Here is a 20,675-nt window from a genome sequence, read left to right as displayed (position 1 = left end):
TGTACTTACCTGAACCACATATAGGTTGGTTTACAAGTCTCCTGCTGAAATTCTACAATGGATGACATTCAATGGTCCTGCTATTGGGAAGCTCTGAAAATAATCTTTCAGACCTATGTAGTACAAAGAAAATGTTATACTTCAGTTCTTTTGAAGTCTAGAACTAAAATGTCCTTCAAAGTATGCCCATCAAGTTATATGCTTCAGACAACTGCTTGAAGGCATGTTAAAAAAATCATCTGGCATTGCCTTGAGAATTGCCTCAGGATTGTTTCAAACTGTCTCAAACAGTTTTAAAAACTAGCCGTACTGCTCTGTATCAGACCAGTAAAATGAAAATAAACCATGAAAGACAAGCTCTGAATTTTACAGACAGCAGAGCATACATTCATGGTTCTTTTTATCAAAATTTATGCAGTATCATTGCTAAGATGATGGCACATTATACTGTTCTGTGGGTGCCATTAAGATACAATCTAACTAAAAGAATTTTTATTTGAATACTGTGCATGCATGTTTGTCTTCTGTGAATGCCTAAAGATGCATCTGCTTTACAGAATTTTTAACTCAATAATTTTCTGAGTGAAGTTTGCTTTTGATGGATTTTATATTATCACATACTATGATGGAACAGAATAGACTTCATTGTGCTACATTAATAGCCACTGAAGCTTCTAATAAATCTCAGTTAAATAATTTGATTCTCTTCAGGAATTTGGAATCTTGGCAGCCAATATACATGAACATCTCATGCCCTGACAGTCACATAAAATTGGAAGTTATCAACATTCAGGATTACACAGTAATATTCTTTTGAAATGGTAGCAACTGTGTTGATGATGCTCTCATTTGCTGTAGAGACCAGAGCATATGAACAACTTTGTTCTGTCACTACACAACAGCTCTCAGTAAATTGTTAAAACAAAAAGATTTTGTTGGTTGTAATGGATCACCACCAGTAAGTGCCTATTGCAAAACAGCCCATGAGAGATGCTGACTAGTTTTTTCAGGGTTCTTATACTGGTAATATCATCATCATGCATTGTGCTCATCCTAACAATCCCATGTGATCTGTTATTCCCACAACACACTGTTTTCCCACTATACAGGATGAGTCAGCTAAGACAGATGACCCCATATATATCCAGAATGAATAAATATATCAAGCTGTGATTTTGCCAAATTATGGTGGACAGTATGGTGAATCTTCTGATGTTCACAAGTAATTTTTATTGTTTACAGTTGCTGGATTAGGGCACTGACTTTGTTTCTTTTTAAAAGGAAGTTTTTTTTTCTATGGTGTCTGAAAGAAGCTTCAAAGAGGACTTCAACGTAACAAGTATGGAACTTGATCAAATAGTGTCAAGATAACAGCACCACAGATCACTGCGCCACTATTAGGAGAAGAGCTTCACAAATATCTGTGTTATTGAATCAAATGTAAACAAATACATAACACAGATATAATTCTTGTTTTTACCTGTGTGCTTGAAGCCCATTAGTCGGTGTCCTGCTATTGTAGCAATCAGATAACTAGCTCATAAAGCTACTGAGATATTCACAATGGTACATGATAGTTGTAAAAGTGGATATCATTTACAGCAAATGTCGTCAATTATTAGAGCAGTGATGCAGTTGTATGCTCAGAAGTACCCATACCTGCATTCACATTCTGTCTTTGCACACATTATAAAGAAAAGTTCTAGAAACTGGAATTGTGGAGAGTAAAATATGGCAAGGAAAACAACTAATCAAAGAAATGCAACTAACATGTTAGCAGCAGGAAAACACAATGTTAATGTCACTAAGAGGCATCTAGGGAATATGATAGGGATCAACCAAGCAAGTGTTCTGTGAATACTAAATTCCATTGTACTTCATCCTCTTCACATTTCACTGCATGTACAGCTTCATTACTGAGACTTCCAAAATTGGTCACAGTTCTTCAAATGTTATCTATGAAAAATGCAAAATGACGTGGTATATCTATGCAACATTTTGTTTAAGAAAGAAGCATAATATACAAACCATTAGAAAGTTAATCTTCACAATATGTGTACATTGTGTACAGGCAGGATGGAAAATTTCTCTCAGACTGGCTGCTTGCAAGAGGTTATCAAGGCTGGTAGGTGTGGAAGGAAAAAAATAATTCAGCAGCTGACTGGTGTATAATGAGGGACTGACAGGGATTAAGAAGCTAATGGAAAGCAGGAAAGTGATGATACAGGTGGCTCTCAGCAGTAGGAGCATGAGCACTGAATAAGGTGGCAATAACAAATTTATTAACCTTTTTAGTCTGTTTCAGATTTTCAAACAAATGGAGTGCTAAGGAATGTGATAAATAGACTGAACCATACAGACAGCTTAATTTAAATATTCTGCTTCCGCATGGCAGAATAGTTTCCTGTAAATGACAAGCAACTAAAATGTAGAAATAGGTGGTAGGTACCAGCCTCAGCTAGGAATGTACAAGATTAATGCACTGAGAGAGAAATTACTTGCAAGGTTCTCTTGTAAATGATTACTGTACTCATATGCATATATGAGCACTGTATTACAAGTAGCTGACATAGTGTAGCTAACTCTTGTTATCTTCTTAAATAAAATTATTCACTTTGTCATAAGTCTCTAATACTGACTGACCTAGCCCTGCTTGTATCAGTGACACTTATTGCACTCTGTATAAGAACCATAAGCTTTATGCTCGACAACATTGTGATAAGCAGGATTACAATACAGAGCAATCAGCTAACTACACAGTGAAGATATCTATACAAAATGCACAAACAGGATACATAAATTACCAGTCACAGAAACACTCTTGTAGAACTTTCCAAATATGAGGAAAGGTTTCCTGATTGAGAAGTCATGGATCATTTTGGTATACAAAAATGGAGCTAGTGCATCAAACAATATGACAGATGACATATCCATTTACAACAATCGAAATACATTTCAAGCGTATAGTGTCATCTTTGCAGGGATATTTTTTTACATGGTTACATGGGGTAATTTTTTTTTACCTACAGTAAACCAGTTGGACACCTGAACATTCAACAAGATGGTACGCTACAAAGTATTCATGGCACAGTGAGCCCGGGAAAAAATAGTCTTCTTCCAGAGTCCCACTGAACTCCTCCATGTTGAGCACATTTGAAATAAACTTAAAACATGTTGGCACCCATGTGCATGCACACACTCTCTCTCTCTCTCTCTCTCTCTCTCTCTCTCTCTCTCTCTCTCTCTCTCTCTCTCTCACATCACACACACACACACACACACACACACACACACACACACACAGAGAGAGAGAGAGAGAGAGAGAGAGAGAGAGAGAGAGAGAGAGAGAATTTTCTTATCAGTGAGAAAGTCTTTTTGTCTTTCACTTGAATGGGAACAATGAATACCAACTTTGAGACAAATTATCCAGTTTAGATGTTCATCAGTACCGGTAGTATACCGAGGAACTGTTTTGAATGATGAGAGTAATTCATACAAATATAAGTTGATTAGACTCTTTTGAGTTGTAGTGACTGATTGTAACTGTATTGTGTTGAGTCTAAAACAGATTTCAGAAGCAGGAAGTGAGACAGTTTGAAGATTATTTCTGTTCTCAGGTTTTCTGGTCTCTCTTGCATATGAAAATTATATACAAACACAGTATTTTAGTGGTACGATAGACATATTACACTGTTTATTTATACTATGGATAACAGTGGTACCAACACTGAATCATGGGACATATCTGAAGTTGTGTCCCTTCTTTGTAGCGTTATATTCACATTCAATCACAGAAAATACAGCATAAAAAAGCTATGTATGAATTCATTGACATTAAGCATTAGTTTAGACATTCAAGTGTAATACTGCATGCAGCTTAACTTGTGGGCCAGGATAATGAGGCACCTGGTCACAGAAAAGAAGCATCCCAGTTCATCAACATCTGAACACTACTTATGCATTTCAGACTTGACATAAATTGTAGGGATTGTCACTTTGAACTGTTCTTTAGGACCTATGTAAAACTGAAAACCCAGTTTTGCAGGCCATAGGGAGTGGAGTACAAACCATTCTTATATCATCATATTCTTAAGTAAAGATTCTACTATGTACAACTAGACTGAAGCACAACAGAGACATTGAGTCCAAAGTCTCATTGTAGTTTTAGGGAATATGTGGCTTACTTAGTAATGGCACAAAAGTATTTCTAATATCTTACTTTTTCTGTATATATATACATATATCAAACAATATTTCTAATAGTACTTAAGAAATTTTCTGTTTATACAAAGAGATATTATTTTGTGGTAAAGTTGTTCTTTTCTGCATAGTTAATATAAATACATTTTTTATTGCTTGTCATAAACAAATATTTAATTATGTTTGTTTCAAATTATATGAAGACAGATGAAAACCTGCCAGTTCACTTTAACTAATATTTATTCAAATATTTACATGTATTCTCATCTCCTGTATCTTACACTTATTCTCATCATCTGTATCTTTTTTTGATACTATGAGAGGGACTATCACAATAAAGTTTCCTTTTTTATTTATTATTCACTCAGAAAAGAAAGCATAATTACAAGACTAATCGGTGTTAAGCATACTTTTAAGTCTGTGATTATCTTCCTGTCCCGTTTTTTCTGACTCATTCTGTTCTGGCACTTTTGTTACAAAAAACATTTAAAAAGACAGTGCTTCAACAAAATATAGATTTATTCCAAAATAACATCAAAGTAGTTTCAGGAAATATTTTTTGCCACAGAAAATATTTATCCTAACTTATAGACATAATAAAAGATAACAAATGTAAAAATTCTGGTATTTACATGTGTTTTTGTAACTTAGTTTAAATATAATATAACATGGGTGTGGTCTCAAATAAGATAATTATCCATGCAATCATAGTTTGTAACCAAGTAAAATTAACATTTTCTTTTTACAAATAAATTTTAAATGGGTAAAAAAAATCAGAAAATAACATAGAAGTGAGCATACAAGACAACAGTTTCAACCTAAACTCTTACCTGAAGAGAAGTTTTCGACGTTAGTGGAGTGGATGATGTTCGAAAAGATGACCTCTACAATATGAACAATTAATAAGTTATTAATTAGCACATCATGCTACACTGTCTTTCAGTAAAAACTGGTTATATCCAAATAACTCCGTTTTTATTCTAGACATTCACAAACAGCAAGACTAGATACAAACAAATACAACAGATAATCTACAATTACTATATTGTTTTTAAACTCTCAACAAACATACACGCATGCTTTACACAACATTTACTTTTGTTAGCTCTACAACTTGGAATGCATTGTTAATTTAATACACTAAGAAACCTCTACAGCTGTTTTCCTGTGAGCAACAAAATTAATTTACATAAGTGATTACAAACAAGTCAATATTTTTGATCAGCAGCTACAACTACAATCAAAGACAAAACTTCACAGTGAAGGAAGAACAATGGTGTAGGAATTATACTGCATTTGGCTAAAACACATCTTTTCTGTCTGTATATTAAAAACATATTAAAAATTTTTTCAACGTGTGAAAATGGACCCCATTATTTGCCCTCAATGTAAGTCACAACATTGCTCTAGTTCTAGTTCTAGTAACTACAAAAATGGGTGAAAAATAACTTAATTTTTCATAAGTGAATGTGCGAATTATAAAAAGCACACACTTTCTGCATACATGTCATCTGCATTAACCATATCGATTGTAACATGCATATGACAGTATTTGTTTACTGTAAATTTCATCACAATGTCATTCCAGGTTTGTGATGTTTCTCATCTATGTAGATAGTACGCTCCTAAGTACAACACAGATTGTAAATTACTGAATACTTTTCCAACTAAAAAGCTCAGACTGTGAAAGATTTCATATCTTTTTAATCCACTGCCCCAATAAAATCTTTTTGATCAAATTATAATATTTCTCTTTTAACTTGCTGTCATTCTACACGAGGAAGCAATCCTTAGCTGTCATTCATACTTGCTGTTGCAAATTATTGTTCTGCCACTGAATCTCCCAAAGATTAAACATGTCTGACAGATAGAAATGAAACATTCAGTTGCAAAGAATGAACTTTTTTCTTATCTATATGATGAAGCATAACAAGCAGCAACTGAGGAAAAACGACAGCAAGTATTCACAATATAAATAACATTGATGAGCAATCAGTAAAAGATGAACCAGCTATGATGCAGATTAGTGTAGTTACACAACAGTATATATTTCATTACTTCTTGTAAAACAGTGCAACATTATGAAATAAATCTAAGTTTATTTACTTCATTCAAATAGAATATTTAAAATAAGGAGTTTAGTGCTGTTTGAATGTACCATTAAATGTGAGACTATGGTTATAAAAACAAGCACTCAAAAGGCAGGAATGACATTCATGTACTCAACCATACCTACCAAGATAAAAACCATTTCTCTGTTTGTAGACTCACAGTAAATGGGTCCACAAATGGAAAAATCCCTACGTGCATACCTGCTGTGATGCAAGTGATGTGACACCAAGCTTGACTCGTGAAGCAGTGCGACTGCTTGATGATGTAGCACTGGTTACAGACGTTAAAGATTCCTTCGACCCAGCACGTCGGACAGAAGGAGGTCCCCCACGATGGATGGCACAGGATGCTGAAGGTCGCCTTGATGATGGGGACTTACTGACTTTATGAGCTGGTGCAAACAGACCATATTTGGGCCCACACTCAAAATACCTGGATGGCAGATAAAGTCATAAGCACTCAACAATGATGATGTTAATGAACACGCAATAATCAATAAGCTCTTTTAGAATTTATAGCTACTTTACAACTTTTTCTTCTGCATAGTAAAAAAATGCAGATGAAATGGTGGGCAACAAGTATTTCTGACAGTTTGTACTTTGAACTGAAACAAGTAATGATTACTAAATAATTTAGCAATTGCAGTTTTCTTCTGAAGAGAACATAAACTTAAATACGGTTTTACACGAGTAGTGCTTATTCAGCATACCTGTAATGGATTATTTTAATACACTGAATTTACAGAAACAAAAGAAAATGCTGTTTTATCTAACGCATGGTGAACATACCAGTCCTCTAAAATTTTATACCCTACATTTTGGTTACTATGTAGAAAGCCATGCTTCTCCTTCTTCAACACAGTCTAAATTATCTGAAAGTCCACATGCAATGGAAATTCACTCATCTTTGAGTTGACACTTTCATTTCATTTATTATTTATTTTATTAGTTTCATTGTATTGTTTGTGCCATGGCTACCTGGTCACAAAACAAGTCACTATATACATAGTTCACACACAAAATACAGATTTTCAAAAACATGAAAAAAATAAATCAAGAGTGTCAGCAGAGTGCTTAAGTATAGTTACCATATTACAGTGAAAGGCTCAAAGCTATTAGCAGAAACATCTGTACAGAATAAAATACATGTACTACAAGGAAGGCATTTAACTTAGACTGTAGTGTATTAGTCGCTTTTTACGTCTCTACTGAAATCAAGCGTAAACTGGAATCTGCAAATTTTGGTCTATAATGTTTAATACCCCTCTCCCTCCCCATTCCAAGGTTAATTCCGTTAGTGTACAATGCCAACTGGGTGAATGCTTTTGTTCTGCCTGAATTATTTAACTGCATGTACAGATGCGCTTCCTGTCACCACATTTGTCAGCTTTGTAGCAAAATGCAGAGAAAACTCACAATCAGAGTACCACAAATACTTGAAAAAAAGCTCTTAATCTTGTGGACAACATAACCCACGTAAAGTTTGTAATCTCCAATGCCACAAGCTGAACTAGGCACTCTGTATTCATTTTCAAGGAAGTTTTCATCTCACTAGCATCAAAATAATTTTGTTTCAGAAATTTTCCTGTAGATGCACTCACATTTGCAACATAATACTGCCAAGACAAACACTTCTACAAAGGACCTGAAAAAGCAATTACATGCTCTTCTAGTGTACTATCAAGACTGCTTAAATGCTATGCAACTATCATTATAGTGACTGACTCCTGAGGAATAGACAGCAGGAGCAATACTCCTCACCTCGCGTAAAAACACAGTCTGTACATAAATACAAATTCACAAGTAAATCCACTCCTCACTTCTCATGTCTCTGGCCTTAGATGGCAGAACGTTGTAGTAAATAAAACACTGTAATTCTTTCTTCAGAAGCAGCTTATATCCTCCGAATTTTTTAGTCTGTCCTACCTCATCATCCTCTCTCTTTCCCCTTACTTCCTATTCCCCAATGTAAAACCTTCCACAGTCCCTATCTTTGTTGTACCTTTATTTTCATTTTCCTCTTTTGTCACTTGAATTTGCTTCTTTATGGAGGTCTGATTCAAATAGCTCTTTTGCCATCATCTTTCTGTATATATGTTACTTTTCTCTAAGTCTCAAGGACCAAAGTTTGAAGTTCAATCACTGGTTAGTTATACCGTTCTTTCTGGCATGTAACATGACTTCCAACTCTGGCAATTTTTCAACTATATGAAAAATGCAAAACTGTATTGTGGTTCAGATTCCAAGTCAAACTTTAAGTCCACCTACAACTAGCTTCATGAGTCAGGGGAAAGCATGGTCATAATGCTTCTAGTAAGATTCTAATAAAGAACACTGCTACTCAAACCAACCTTTGGGTTGACGACTGCTTCATTTCCTAACTAACTGTATTTCTAAAGAGTTCCTGGTGCGACACTAAATAATATTTTCATGTACCTTCAAGCACTATCATAAAAGCACTCTCAATGATTAAAACCTCCTAGCTATATCAGCTGTTCTTATAATTGTAATTTCAATATACAATAATTAACAAACATTATGATTCAAGTCAGAAGCTTGCAGTTTATAACTAATTAATAACTCAAAACATATTGGAATGCTAAACAGTGCCCCTGCAGATTACGTGTCATCTACAAGAACAATGGCACCCACAGTTTTCCATACACTTACTGATACAAACTTTTTACATTATTTTGGAACTAAAGGAAGACACACCAGACTACAAAAGAAACAATCCATTCATTCACCCAGGTTTTCCTGGCATGATTGTTTAATGATGTGCTTAAATGTATTCTGCCAAGTTTTTGTTACCATTTATGATTAATACTTCAGTGAGTGGGTTAGCCATCTTCTTCAGGTGCTGTGATTTTTGCTGTTGTGTGTACTTGCTGCTTGGACTCCAACCAGACCCTGAATTATTATTGGTCTCATGCCACTATATCTGAGTTTGATTCCCAACACACACTAAGTCCTTGTATTCTTTTTTGTTTCTTAGAGCTCACATTGAGATTCTATGAAATACAGATTCTTTCATCATTTTCCAGTTCTGGTGGATGTAATGGCCAACAACCTTTCCTCAACATGGTAATTAAGGGAAGAACTGAAAGATACCTGAGTGACAGTGTATACAGAAAACATACACACATGCCTTGAGCCATCACCACCTGTTAGAAAGAAACTTAGTGCTAAGGATCCTGGTTCATAGAGCTCAAATACTTTCACACAAGGAGAAAATCACTGAGGAATTGCAACACCTACAACTAGTGTTCCAAATGATTGGGTACTCACATTGTCAAATTGAATGAGCACTGCAGTCAAAACACAGAATTGCTGAGGAACAGGCTGTGACTGAGACCAAAGAAGAGTAGCCAAACATCGCTTATCTACATAATGTTGGCCCAATATCTCTTATGGAAATATGCCATTCAGTATGTTTTGTTCCCTTCAATTAAATATTCTTTGTAATGTTCAAGACAATCTAGGTCTCTAAAAGTTGGGTGTGTATTGGATCTCACACAAATGTGGCACATCTTTCATGGGGCAGACTATCAGAACAGTTGAGCAGAGATGCAAGGGAATCAATGACACACTCGACTAAAGCAGCAAAGGAAATCAGCTGTAGCCAAGCACTACCTCAAATACAATCATGGAATGAAATACGGTGAGACTAGTATCATGGTGCAAACACCAAGCTTCTGGGGCAACATAATTAAGTAGTTTATCAAAATAAAGATGTGACAAAACCTAATAAACAGGTATGGAGGTTTCAATTTAAACAAAGCTTCGAGTCTGGCACTTGATTTATTAAGATCACACTGGCTTTCATGTCCACCAGAGCTGGAAAAAAGGTGACAGAATTTGTGTTTCACAGAATATCAGTGTGAGACCTGAAACACGAAAAAGAAACAAAGGGTACAGTGGGTATTGGGAACCGAACACAGCTATACATTGTAGCATGAGACAAATAATAATTTACAGCCTGTTGGAATCCCAACAGTAAGTACACATAACACCACAACCCGCAGAACCTGAAGAAGATGGCTGTGTTAGCTGTCCAAAAATTGTACATAAAATGGTAACAACTCATCAGAAGACCTCAAAGAACACCATTAATGCATTCATTCACTTTCTATGCAATCAATGAACACAGTAACTTCTCAGAGTACAAACCATTGTTACAATTTTTAACCTATATATCAACAATGTGATTCTTACCTCTTTCCCTCCACGGAACCATCATTTTTGCCAAGAGGATCATCAAGCTCAACGCCACACCATTCGCCTGGAGCAAACTCTGTTGTTCCTATATAGCGCAAAACTCCTGCCTTTGAACCCATACTACTCATAACAATAACTCTGTCACCTAGTTTCAGATCACTAGATGCTGAAGAAGAACCTAGGATAAAATACACCAAATGCATTAGTTTTGTATTCCACAGTGTAATACAGACCCACAGGATAAATGTGAGTACATTAATTCAGCAAACTTCGCCATAAATTATTTGTTACACTAAAAATTTTTGTGTAATTGTATGCTGTGGTGTCCAAGTCATCTGCTCTGATGCAGAGCAGATATAAGCACCGTTCATCAACAAAAATTGTTGTATAGAGCAAACCTGTTTTGCTTTGGCCCAAGTTGAAATTCAATTATAGCTGTAATGTAAACATTGCAGCCATTGAAGCCATCATGATGGAAAACCATCATGTTAGACTGAATGACAATGCACTAAAGTTTACTCATAGTTTAGCATACGACACGGTTCATGTGGTGCTGCAATCAACATCAAGCAGTAGTTATCATCATCATCATTCTTCACGGGTTTTCTGGAGTCTTTGGCCCTCTTCTATCATGTACATCAAATTATTTGCCCATCATTTGTCTTTTCTTCATATATGCAACCCCAACCAATTCTAGCTCCCTACACTGAACCAACCATAGACTATTGTGCTTTTGGTGTAGCCACTTTAACTATACATTGTGAATAGATCTCCAATTACCAATTTTCTGTCCCTAATCTGTATGTAGCATTTTCTATGTAATTTTAACACAAAAGATAGGAGTTTTTCAGTTCTTGTTTCCCCTTGTGCTCCAAGTCAGACATTCGTAAAGAACAACAGAGAGTATTAGGGTCTCGCAAGTATTATCGCTGGGGGGGGGGGGGGGGGGGGGGCGAGAGGCAAACAAGGGAGTCTGTGAGAAATGGCACCCCATCACCCAAACCAAGATGTCCAAACACAGACAACAGCAGGAAAGGTTATGCTCTCTTTTGATCCAAAACATTGCACTATGTGATCAAAAGTATTGAGGCACGCCCAAAAACATGTGTTTTTCATGTTAGGTGCTTTGTGCTGCCACCTACTACTGGGTACTCCATATCAGCGACCTCAGTAGTCATTAGACATCATGAAAAAGCAGAATGGAGCGCTCCACAACACTCATGGACTTCGAACGTGGTCAGGTGATTGGGTGTCACTTGTGTCATACATGTGTACGCGAGATTTCCACACACTTAAACATCCCTAGGTCCACTGTTTCTGATGTGATAGTGAAGTGGAAACATGAAGGGACACGTACAGCACAAAAGCGACAGGCCGACCTCATCTGCTGACAGACAGAGACCGTCGACAGTTGAAGAGGGTCGTAATGTGCAATAGGCACATATCTGTCCAGACCATCACACAGGAATCACAAACTGCATCCGGATCCACTGCAAGTACTATGACAGTTAGGCAGGAGGTGAGAAAACTTGGATTTCATGGTCAAGCGGCTGCTCGTAAGCCACACATCACGCTGGTAAATGACAAACGACACCTTGCTTGGTGTAAGGAGCATAAATATTGGACGACTGAACAGTGTAAAAACGTTGTGTGGAGTGACAAATCACGGTACACAATATGGCGATCCGATGGCAAGGTGTGGGTATGGTGAATGCCCAGTGAACATCATCTGCCAGCGTGTATAGTGCCAACAGTAAAATTCGGAGGTGGTGGTGTTATGGTGTAGTCATGTTTTTCATGGAGTGGGCTTGCACCCCTTGTTGTTTTGTGTGGCATTATCAAAGCACAGGAATACATTGATGTTTGAAGCACTTTCTTGCTTCCCACTGTTGAAGAACAATTCGAGGATGGCAACTGCATCTTTAAACACAGTCGAGCACCTGTTCATAATGCATGGCCTGTGGCAGAGTGGTTACACAACAATAACATCCCTGTAATGGACTGGCCTGCACAGAGTCCTGACCTGAATCCTATAGAACACCTTTGGGATGTTATGAAATGGCAACTTCATCCCAGGCCTCACCGACCAACATCGATACCTCTCCTCAGTGCAGCACTCCATGAAGAATGGGCTGCCATTCCCCAAGAAACCTTCCAGCACCTGATTGAACATATGCCTGCAAGAGTGGAAGCTGTCATCAAGGCTAAGGGTGGCCCAACACCATACTGAATTCCAGCAGTACCGATGGAAGGTGCCACAAACTTTTAAGTCATTTTCAGCCAGGTGTCCAGATACTTTTGATCACATAGTGTACCTTCTTGAAATGCTACACACTGTCAGGGCTTACATCAACAATGTATCACATGCAAGTATCCTAAAATTAATCTCTGGCCTGCAATCACAATGTGGACTTCTGTGTTCTGTTGCAACATGACAATGTACATCCTCACACAGCCACGGCAACAGATGTGACAACTAGAAAGTCACCATACTGAAAAGAAGTTTCTCATAGTGATTTATATGTATCTGATTCACTCAAAGAAGTACTGAATGTCAAGAAGTTCCATTTTAATGATGAGGGTATACCTGACTGAGCCTGAGCGGTTGTGCAGATTTCTTTTCTATAGGAATTCTGTCACTTTTGTAAGATTTAGTGCATTTGCATTGAGTGTGGTGGAGATTATGATGAACAGTGGGAGATACAGTTTTGTGCAATGTGTGCACAATAAATAATTATTTTTAAAACATTTCTTGCTTTCATTTGAGTCATACTTGTCCAGCTGAGCACACTGCTGCATAAGCAAGAACCTGCTTTCATAAATCACTGTATGAAAAATAATGAAAAATCAAAATTATATCTGCAACCAAAATATCAATCCAGTTACAGTGATCTGATGAGAAGGAAGCTTCAAACAAGATAATATCACAATAAGCAGTATGTTTGTCAGTAATGGATTGTTTGTAACTAAAATAAACTCAAATAATACCTTATTTTGAGGTTCAACAGTTCTTGCTGGTCTTATACTTGACTGAGCTAAAAGGTCTGTAGCTATATCTGAATCAATTGCTCATGTACATATTCTTCACACTGCTGATGAAGATCATCATCAAGCGGTGATGATCATGTCAGATTCTATTTTGAATTTGCAGCCGAGTTAATCCTTCTTCTAACTATAACATATTGTAGATCCCTCGAACAAAAAACCATGCCCAGTTCTTGGAGAAAGGCACATGTCACACCCATCAACAATAAGGGTAGTAGAAGTGATCCACCAAACTACTGTCCAATATCCTTGACATCGATTTGTTGTAGAATCTTAGAACATATTCTCAGCTCAAACATGATGTAGAATCATCAACAGAATGACCTCCTCAATGCCAACCAGCGCGGATTTTGAAAACATTTGCACTTTTCTCACATGAGGTACTGAAAGCTTTGGTTCAAGGCAATCAGGTAGATGCTGTATTTCTTGATTTCTGAAAAGCATTTGACTCAGTACCACACATATGCTTATTGTCAAAAGAATGATTACATGGGGTATAGAGTGAAATTTGTGAATGGATTGGGGACTTTTGGTAGGGAGGATGCAGCATGTTATCTTGGATGGAGATACTTGGTCGAATGTAGAAGTAACTTTGGGTATGCCCCAGGGGAGTGTGCTGGGACACTTGCTGTTCATGTTGTATATTAATGACCCTGTAGACAAAATTAATAAAATCAGGCTTTTTGCAGATGACACAGTTATCTATAATGAACCTGAAAGAATCTGCATAAATATTCAGTCAGATTTCGATAAGGTTTCAAAGTAGTGCAGATATGGAAACCTTACTTTAAATGTTCAGAAATGTACAACTTTGCACTTCACAGAATGAAGAAATGTAGTATCCTATGACTATAATATCAATGAGTCACTGTTGGAATCGGCCAAATCATACAGATACGTGGGTGTAACACTTTGTAGGGATATGAAATGGAATGATTACATAGGCTCAGTCATGGATAAAGTAGGTAGGATACTTTGGTTTATTGGTAGACTACTGGGGAAGTGTAGTCAATCTACAAATGAAAGTGCTTATAAATCACTCATGCAACTGGTTCTAGAATACTGCTCAAATGTGTGGGACCCACACCATGTAGGACTAACAGGGGATATTGAATGCATACAGAGAAGAGCAGCACAGATGGTCACAGGTTTGTTTAACGCATGGGATAGCGTCACAAAGATACCAAAGGAACTGAACTGGAAGTCTCCTGAAGATAGACATAAACTATCTCGACTCTACGCATACACTACAACCCCCTGTGTAATGCTCACATAGATATTGTGAGGATAAGATTAGAATAATTACAGCACACACAGATGCATTCATACAAATTGTTCTTCCCATCCTCTATAAGTGAATGGAACAGAAAGAAACCCCAATAACTGGTACAATGGGACGTGTGCTCTGTCATGCAGCTCACAGTGGTTTGCAGAGAATGGATGTAGATGTAGATGTGCAGAGCAAGGTGCATGCAGCTGCAAGGACTTTTGCTAATGAAATTAAGACCAACAATGACACAGAGTAATTTAGCACAACTGACAGAAAAATTAAGTTCCCTTTTTTTTACCAAATGGACAGAATAACACAGTGAGACAGTGGCACATTATTTAATACTCTCTCAGTACCACTCAGTACTATTATTTGCCATATTATATCATTCTGTGGTTGTTCTGAAGATATGATAGTACATGTGCAGTTGCTGAATTTCTTATCAGAATCAAGCCTAATGTTTGCAAAGCACATAACTGCATGCACAGAAGCAATAAAACTATGAATATTTCCTATTTGAAGTGAGTACTGTTTTACTCACAATCAGTGGTTACAGTTCTTTTTTGAAAGCTACTGACACTGTTGAGAGATGATGTACAGAAAGTGTTAGTACACTATACGCAGAGGTAATATTGTTTCTGGTTGTAACTGTTAAGCACTAACAATTATAATTTCATAATTTCCTTGTGCATTGTCACACACCATGCCTCTTTCTTGACTTCCAAAAATATGACAAAGGGCTGTTCACTTTGCTTCAGTCTGGTCGTGATTGCCTCTCTGTGCTATTCTATTCTGTCTCTCTTTCCAACTGGTTAGCATAAGAGCTTGCACAACAGCCTTGAGTAAAATTAATTGTTTGCTAATGAGTGACAAGATCAAAGAATTTAAATTTTCTATTACAGTCATCATTATCACCATCATCATCATCATATTAGTCTGGATAACCAGTTATGCCTTACTGTAGCTGTTTCATCTATCATAAATGTAAACAAAAATTATGCACAGATAATAAATGAAATCTGAAAAACCAGGACATAAAAAATTAAATTATTAGCAGAGAAAGTTTTGCAATATACTACTGTATTTCACAAAACAAAATCTTTAAACTCAGAATCTTGCAGAAAAAAGCACTGGACAAACCAACAGAAAGGGTAACTTTAGCTGTATAGAGCAGCACACTGATACAAACACATAATGAGAGTAGTGGTGGTGGTGGTGGTTCAGTTTTAAGAATATACTGGTTGGTTATAATTAAACTGATGGTGCTCCAAGTGCTGCAGTGTGGGCTGTACACATCTCAGGATGCTAAAATGTCTTATGTCCGTTAGTCGGCGCACTCACGGATATGCTGAAAAAAATAATAATTTCACTTTCTGCCACCAAGTGAAAATATGATGTAAGCTGTGAGAAAGTGATGTGAGTGCATGAAAAGGGGAGGAAAGATAAAAAACATGATAATGGTGATTCTGGCATATTTATTAGCATATGGTCACAAGTTACAACATGTGTTCAAAATGGTCTCCAGACTCAGCTACATGGTGTATCCATAACACAGTATGGTAGATAGCTGTTCACAACATATCTGGTGTAACCACAGCGATATGTCATTTCATGCTACCCTTCAGATTAGTAACAGTCCAGATACACATGTTCATATAGTCCCATATCAGAAGTCACATGGATTTAGGTCAATCGTTATCCGAGGTTTCTTGATGCAAATCTTTCACCTGACAAGCGACATGTGGTGTCAGCATGTCTTGCATTAAAACAGTAGTGTGGACACAGTTGTGTTCTTGTGAAGCTGGAATCACGTGTTGCACTAAGAGGCCCTTATAACATGCAGATGTCACTGTACGTCTAACAGGCCCAACAGGTGTCATCTCCTTGAAGAAAAATGGACTGAGAATGATGGAGCTTGTGAAACCACAACACTCACTCAGTAACATAAATCTGAGTGCAGTGGATGTTCCTGCTCAACATATGGTGGAACAGAACCCAATATGCGACAGTTCTGCACATTCAAGGCACCATGCAGAGTAAAATGTGCCTCATCCATCCAAAGAATATTCCCCAGCCACATGTCATTCACTTCGATGTATGCCAAAGAATGAAGCAATGTAGCTTATCTTGGGGTTTCATTTGGTGCTCATTCTGAATCTTAGAGGGATCCCAGAGTAAAATGTGCCACAAGATTTTTTGAACTAATGACCAGGGGATAGAGAATTTCCATGACAAAGTTCAAGCACTGGCTGCAGAATTTGAGGCAGGTGCTGCACGGCTTGGTATAGCTACAGCAACTTCATCAACAACTGCTATGGGAATGAGCCACCTCCCTTTCCCTCCTGGGCCATCTCCCTCTCCCAGCCGTGCCACGTAGTACAGTCACTTCACAAAAGAAATCAACAAGCATCACCACCAAGTGACATCAAAACATGGAACATTTCACATTCTGACTGCTTACAATGTCGTAGTATCACCAGGAGGCAGAAAGTGGAATTATTGTTTTTTCCAGTATACTTTGTGAGCACACCAATTAATAACATATTTGCAATGTTTCAGCATCCTGCCCACACTGCAGCACTCGTAACACCGTCATTTAATTATAACTACCTGGTACAAGATAATGGCATGTTTCCTGGAATATAACAAATATCTTTTTCAGGTTATCAGTAACTGATGTCTTAAATTTTTTCTTTAATAATATTAATATTTTTAAGTTTCAAACTTACTTAATACACAATCTAGCATGACAGCACACTAAAGGATAAAGTTAAGCTGCTTCCTCTTGCAGTTGATCTGCTGTGTCTCATAATTTCCTACAATTTGTTGTAAAAATAAAGTAAAGGGTGTACAACTTTGCTTCTGCCGTTTGCTGATAGGTGGTGACAACGTTAAGTAGCGATCGAAAGAAACAGATCGTAGACATCAGGCAGTTAGCTTGGACCTGGGTCAACATAACCGCATTCAAACATTAGTCGATTTGTGTCTGCATCATAAAGTTGTCCTTGATTGAAAATGTCATTTGTGAGAGGTGTTACTGTTTTGTTTCAATATGAAGAAAACAGCAGCCGAGTCTCATCAAATGCTCTCACGTACGTGTGGTAATGACGCTGTTAGTGAAAGAGCGTATCGTGAGTGGTTTCAAGGTTTCAAGAACGGTGATTTTAACGTTGCAGACCAGCATAGCGGTGGAAGAGAGAATGTTTTCGAAGATGCAGAATTGGAGACATTGCTGACTCGTGTCAAACGCAAGAAGAATTGGCACGATTAGTGGGAGTGACACAGCAAGCCATTTCAAAATGTCTCAAGGCTATGGGCATGATTCAGAAAGAAGGAACTTGGGTCCCGTGTGAGCTGAAACCAAGACATTGGACAGTGTTTATGTGTTTGTGAACAATTGATTCAGAATGCAAAAACAGAAGGGATTTCTGCATCGCCTTGTGACAGGGGACGAAAAATGGGTTCATTACAATAATTCTAAATGCAAAAAATCATGGGGATATCCCGGCCATGCTTCCATGTCGATGGCTAAACTGAATATTCACGGCTCCAAGATCATTCTCTGCATTTGAGGTGTTAAAACCAAGTGAAACAATAAGAGGTGCTCGTTATCAAATTCAATTAATGCATTTGAGCAGAGCATTAAAAGACAAATGGCGCAATACAGCGGGAGGTATGATAAAGTGATTTTGCAGCATGACAACCCTCAACCCCACGTTGCAAAACAGGTGAAAACGTACTTGGAAACATTAAAATGGGAAGTCCTACCCAACTGGCCGTATTCTCCAGACATTGCTCCCTCTGACTTTCACCTGTTTAGATCAATGGCGCATGGCCTGGCTGACCAACACTTCTGATCTCATGAAGAAGTCACAAATTGTATCGATTTGTGGATTGCTTCAAAAGATGAACAATTTTTTCGACACGGGATTCACACACTGCCCAAAAGATGGGAGAAAGTAGAGGCCAGCGATGGAAAATACTTTGAATGATACATGTGCAACTAATTTGTTTCATTAAAGCCTCAAATGTTGGGGAAAAAACGGCACAAGCAAAGTTGTACATCTTGTAATTCACAAGCAAGTTTTAGTATCACTGTTTTGTATGGCTGCTCTTTGAATATAATAAGAGAAGAGAAAAAATAACAAAAGAACATCAGAGTTTTGTGAACAGGTTTTGCTTAACTTTTCATACAAATAAAAATTCAAGAAAAACATTTGGAACTCTGATGGCATTAAGCCTACCTGAAGCCGGCACTGGTGGTGGTTTTCGAAGGTTAAGATCTTTGACAGAGGAAGTAGGTGATAGTGATGCAGTAGACCGCCGAGGTGATGTTAATGCAGGTGATGAGCCTCCGTTAGTTACTCCTGGTGTCTTATCCCCTCTCTCCTCATCTACTTCCAGCAAGGGTTCACGGGTCAGTCGAGTCAACCGTGAGAACACACCTCGTTTGTTCTCGCATTGGAAGTAACGGACACCAGCTACAGAACCATCATTCTTTCCTGTGCATATAAAATGTGTCTGTAATTACGTTCTGTAATAAGACAGAAAATTTGCAGTTTACCATATGACGGATCTCATTTGCTTTCCCTTTTGTAACAGTTTCTACATGAAATTTTATATTATGGAACTGACATGCTGATAACAATGACAATGAATGTAAAAAGCACACATTGTCAGTAATTATTAACTATGGATATTACGTAGTTCAATTAGAAGAAGAAAAAGTCGCTCAAAATGATACATTGGCAAATTCAGTCATAATTCACATGTGGCATTGTGTCCTCTTCAACTTTGGAAAACTAAAATATTGCTCCACATTGTCACTTTATTTCAAATTTGTTTATAAAGTTAAACATACCAGTCAAAGTCATAAAGGTGAAGGATGTCATTTATGTATATAAAATATTGTTTTAAAGGAAATTATGTGTGAAGAAGTTTCCAGTACACAGAATCAATACAGAACTCAGTTCTCAGAATGTGAGGATATATGCAGTCTGGTGAAATGCCATCGAAACTCTAAACAAAAACTCTGTGATGTATCAGTTACTAATGTAGCTTAAAGGACATTATAAAAGGTTCACATTTAAAATAAATAATTAATTAATTTAAAAAAGCTCTTCAAAGGTATTACTGTGTTCCATTCTTTACATTAATTGGTGCAGAATAAACATACAAGTGAGATAGTGTTAAAAATTTTATAACTTACCAACTGGTTCATCAAGAACAATTCCTGCCCATTCTCCAGGAGCAAACTGTGTTTCACCGATATATGCAATCTGTCCAGGTTTTGTTCCGCCAACCCATATCCGATCACCAATAATGAAACTGTCAGTGTCTTCAGTCAGTACGATGCTAGCATCTTTAATTCAATGCAAGGAAATGAAAAATTACATTTTAAAAAAGTCACTTCTCATATAAATAAATATTAAAGATCAAAATTCACTGTTCAACTGAAATTTTTTGGCCATTGTACAATGTCTGTCAGAAGAGTTAAAGAATGTCTTTCAAGCACACACTTCAAGAAACCTGACAGATCAATAAAGATTTAAGGCACAGACTGACATTGGTCTTTATATTATCAGTACATTACTAATATACTCATATTATATTTTCCTAAAACCTAAATTTTTCTACCTACTACCATCACTAATATGATATATAATACAGATCACAAAAAAGGGGGAAAAAGAGGAAAAAACACATTGTGATAGAAAAGTTTTATAAAATCCAGTAATTACTTCTTAAAAACCTTAAAGCATGTAAAATCTGACATTCAATATTACTATAAATGTGGACTGAAATCCAGTAATTACTTCTAAAGAGCCTAA

At 37.0% G+C, this 20,675-nt stretch overlaps 1 protein-coding gene across 6 annotated transcripts in view; it reads right to left on the bottom strand.

Moving 5' to 3' along the window:
• LOC126485121 (CAP-Gly domain-containing linker protein 1) overlaps nt 1-20,675 on the bottom strand; it is a 552,921-nt gene that overhangs the window by 107,838 nt on the left and 424,408 nt on the right. For 5 of the 6 annotated variants that reach the window (XM_050108759.1, XM_050108776.1, XM_050108794.1 and 2 more), the window contains 5 exons: nt 20,054-20,206; nt 19,089-19,346; nt 10,527-10,707; nt 6,513-6,744; nt 5,031-5,084 (listed from right to left, as the gene is read on the bottom strand). In XM_050108759.1, coding sequence (XP_049964716.1) covers nt 5,031-5,084; nt 6,513-6,744; nt 10,527-10,707; nt 19,089-19,346; nt 20,054-20,206 — 878 coding nt within the window. The remainder of the gene's footprint in view (nt 1-5,030; nt 5,085-6,512; nt 6,745-10,526; nt 10,708-19,088; nt 19,347-20,053; nt 20,207-20,675) is intronic. The other variant, XM_050108769.1, reaches the window with a different exon arrangement.

The sequence above is a fragment of the Schistocerca serialis genome, chromosome 1 (assembly GCF_023864345.2).
Source record: "Schistocerca serialis cubense isolate TAMUIC-IGC-003099 chromosome 1, iqSchSeri2.2, whole genome shotgun sequence".
NCBI lineage: Eukaryota > Metazoa > Arthropoda > Insecta > Orthoptera > Acrididae > Schistocerca > Schistocerca serialis.
This window is presented reverse-complemented; position numbering and strand designations above follow the sequence as displayed.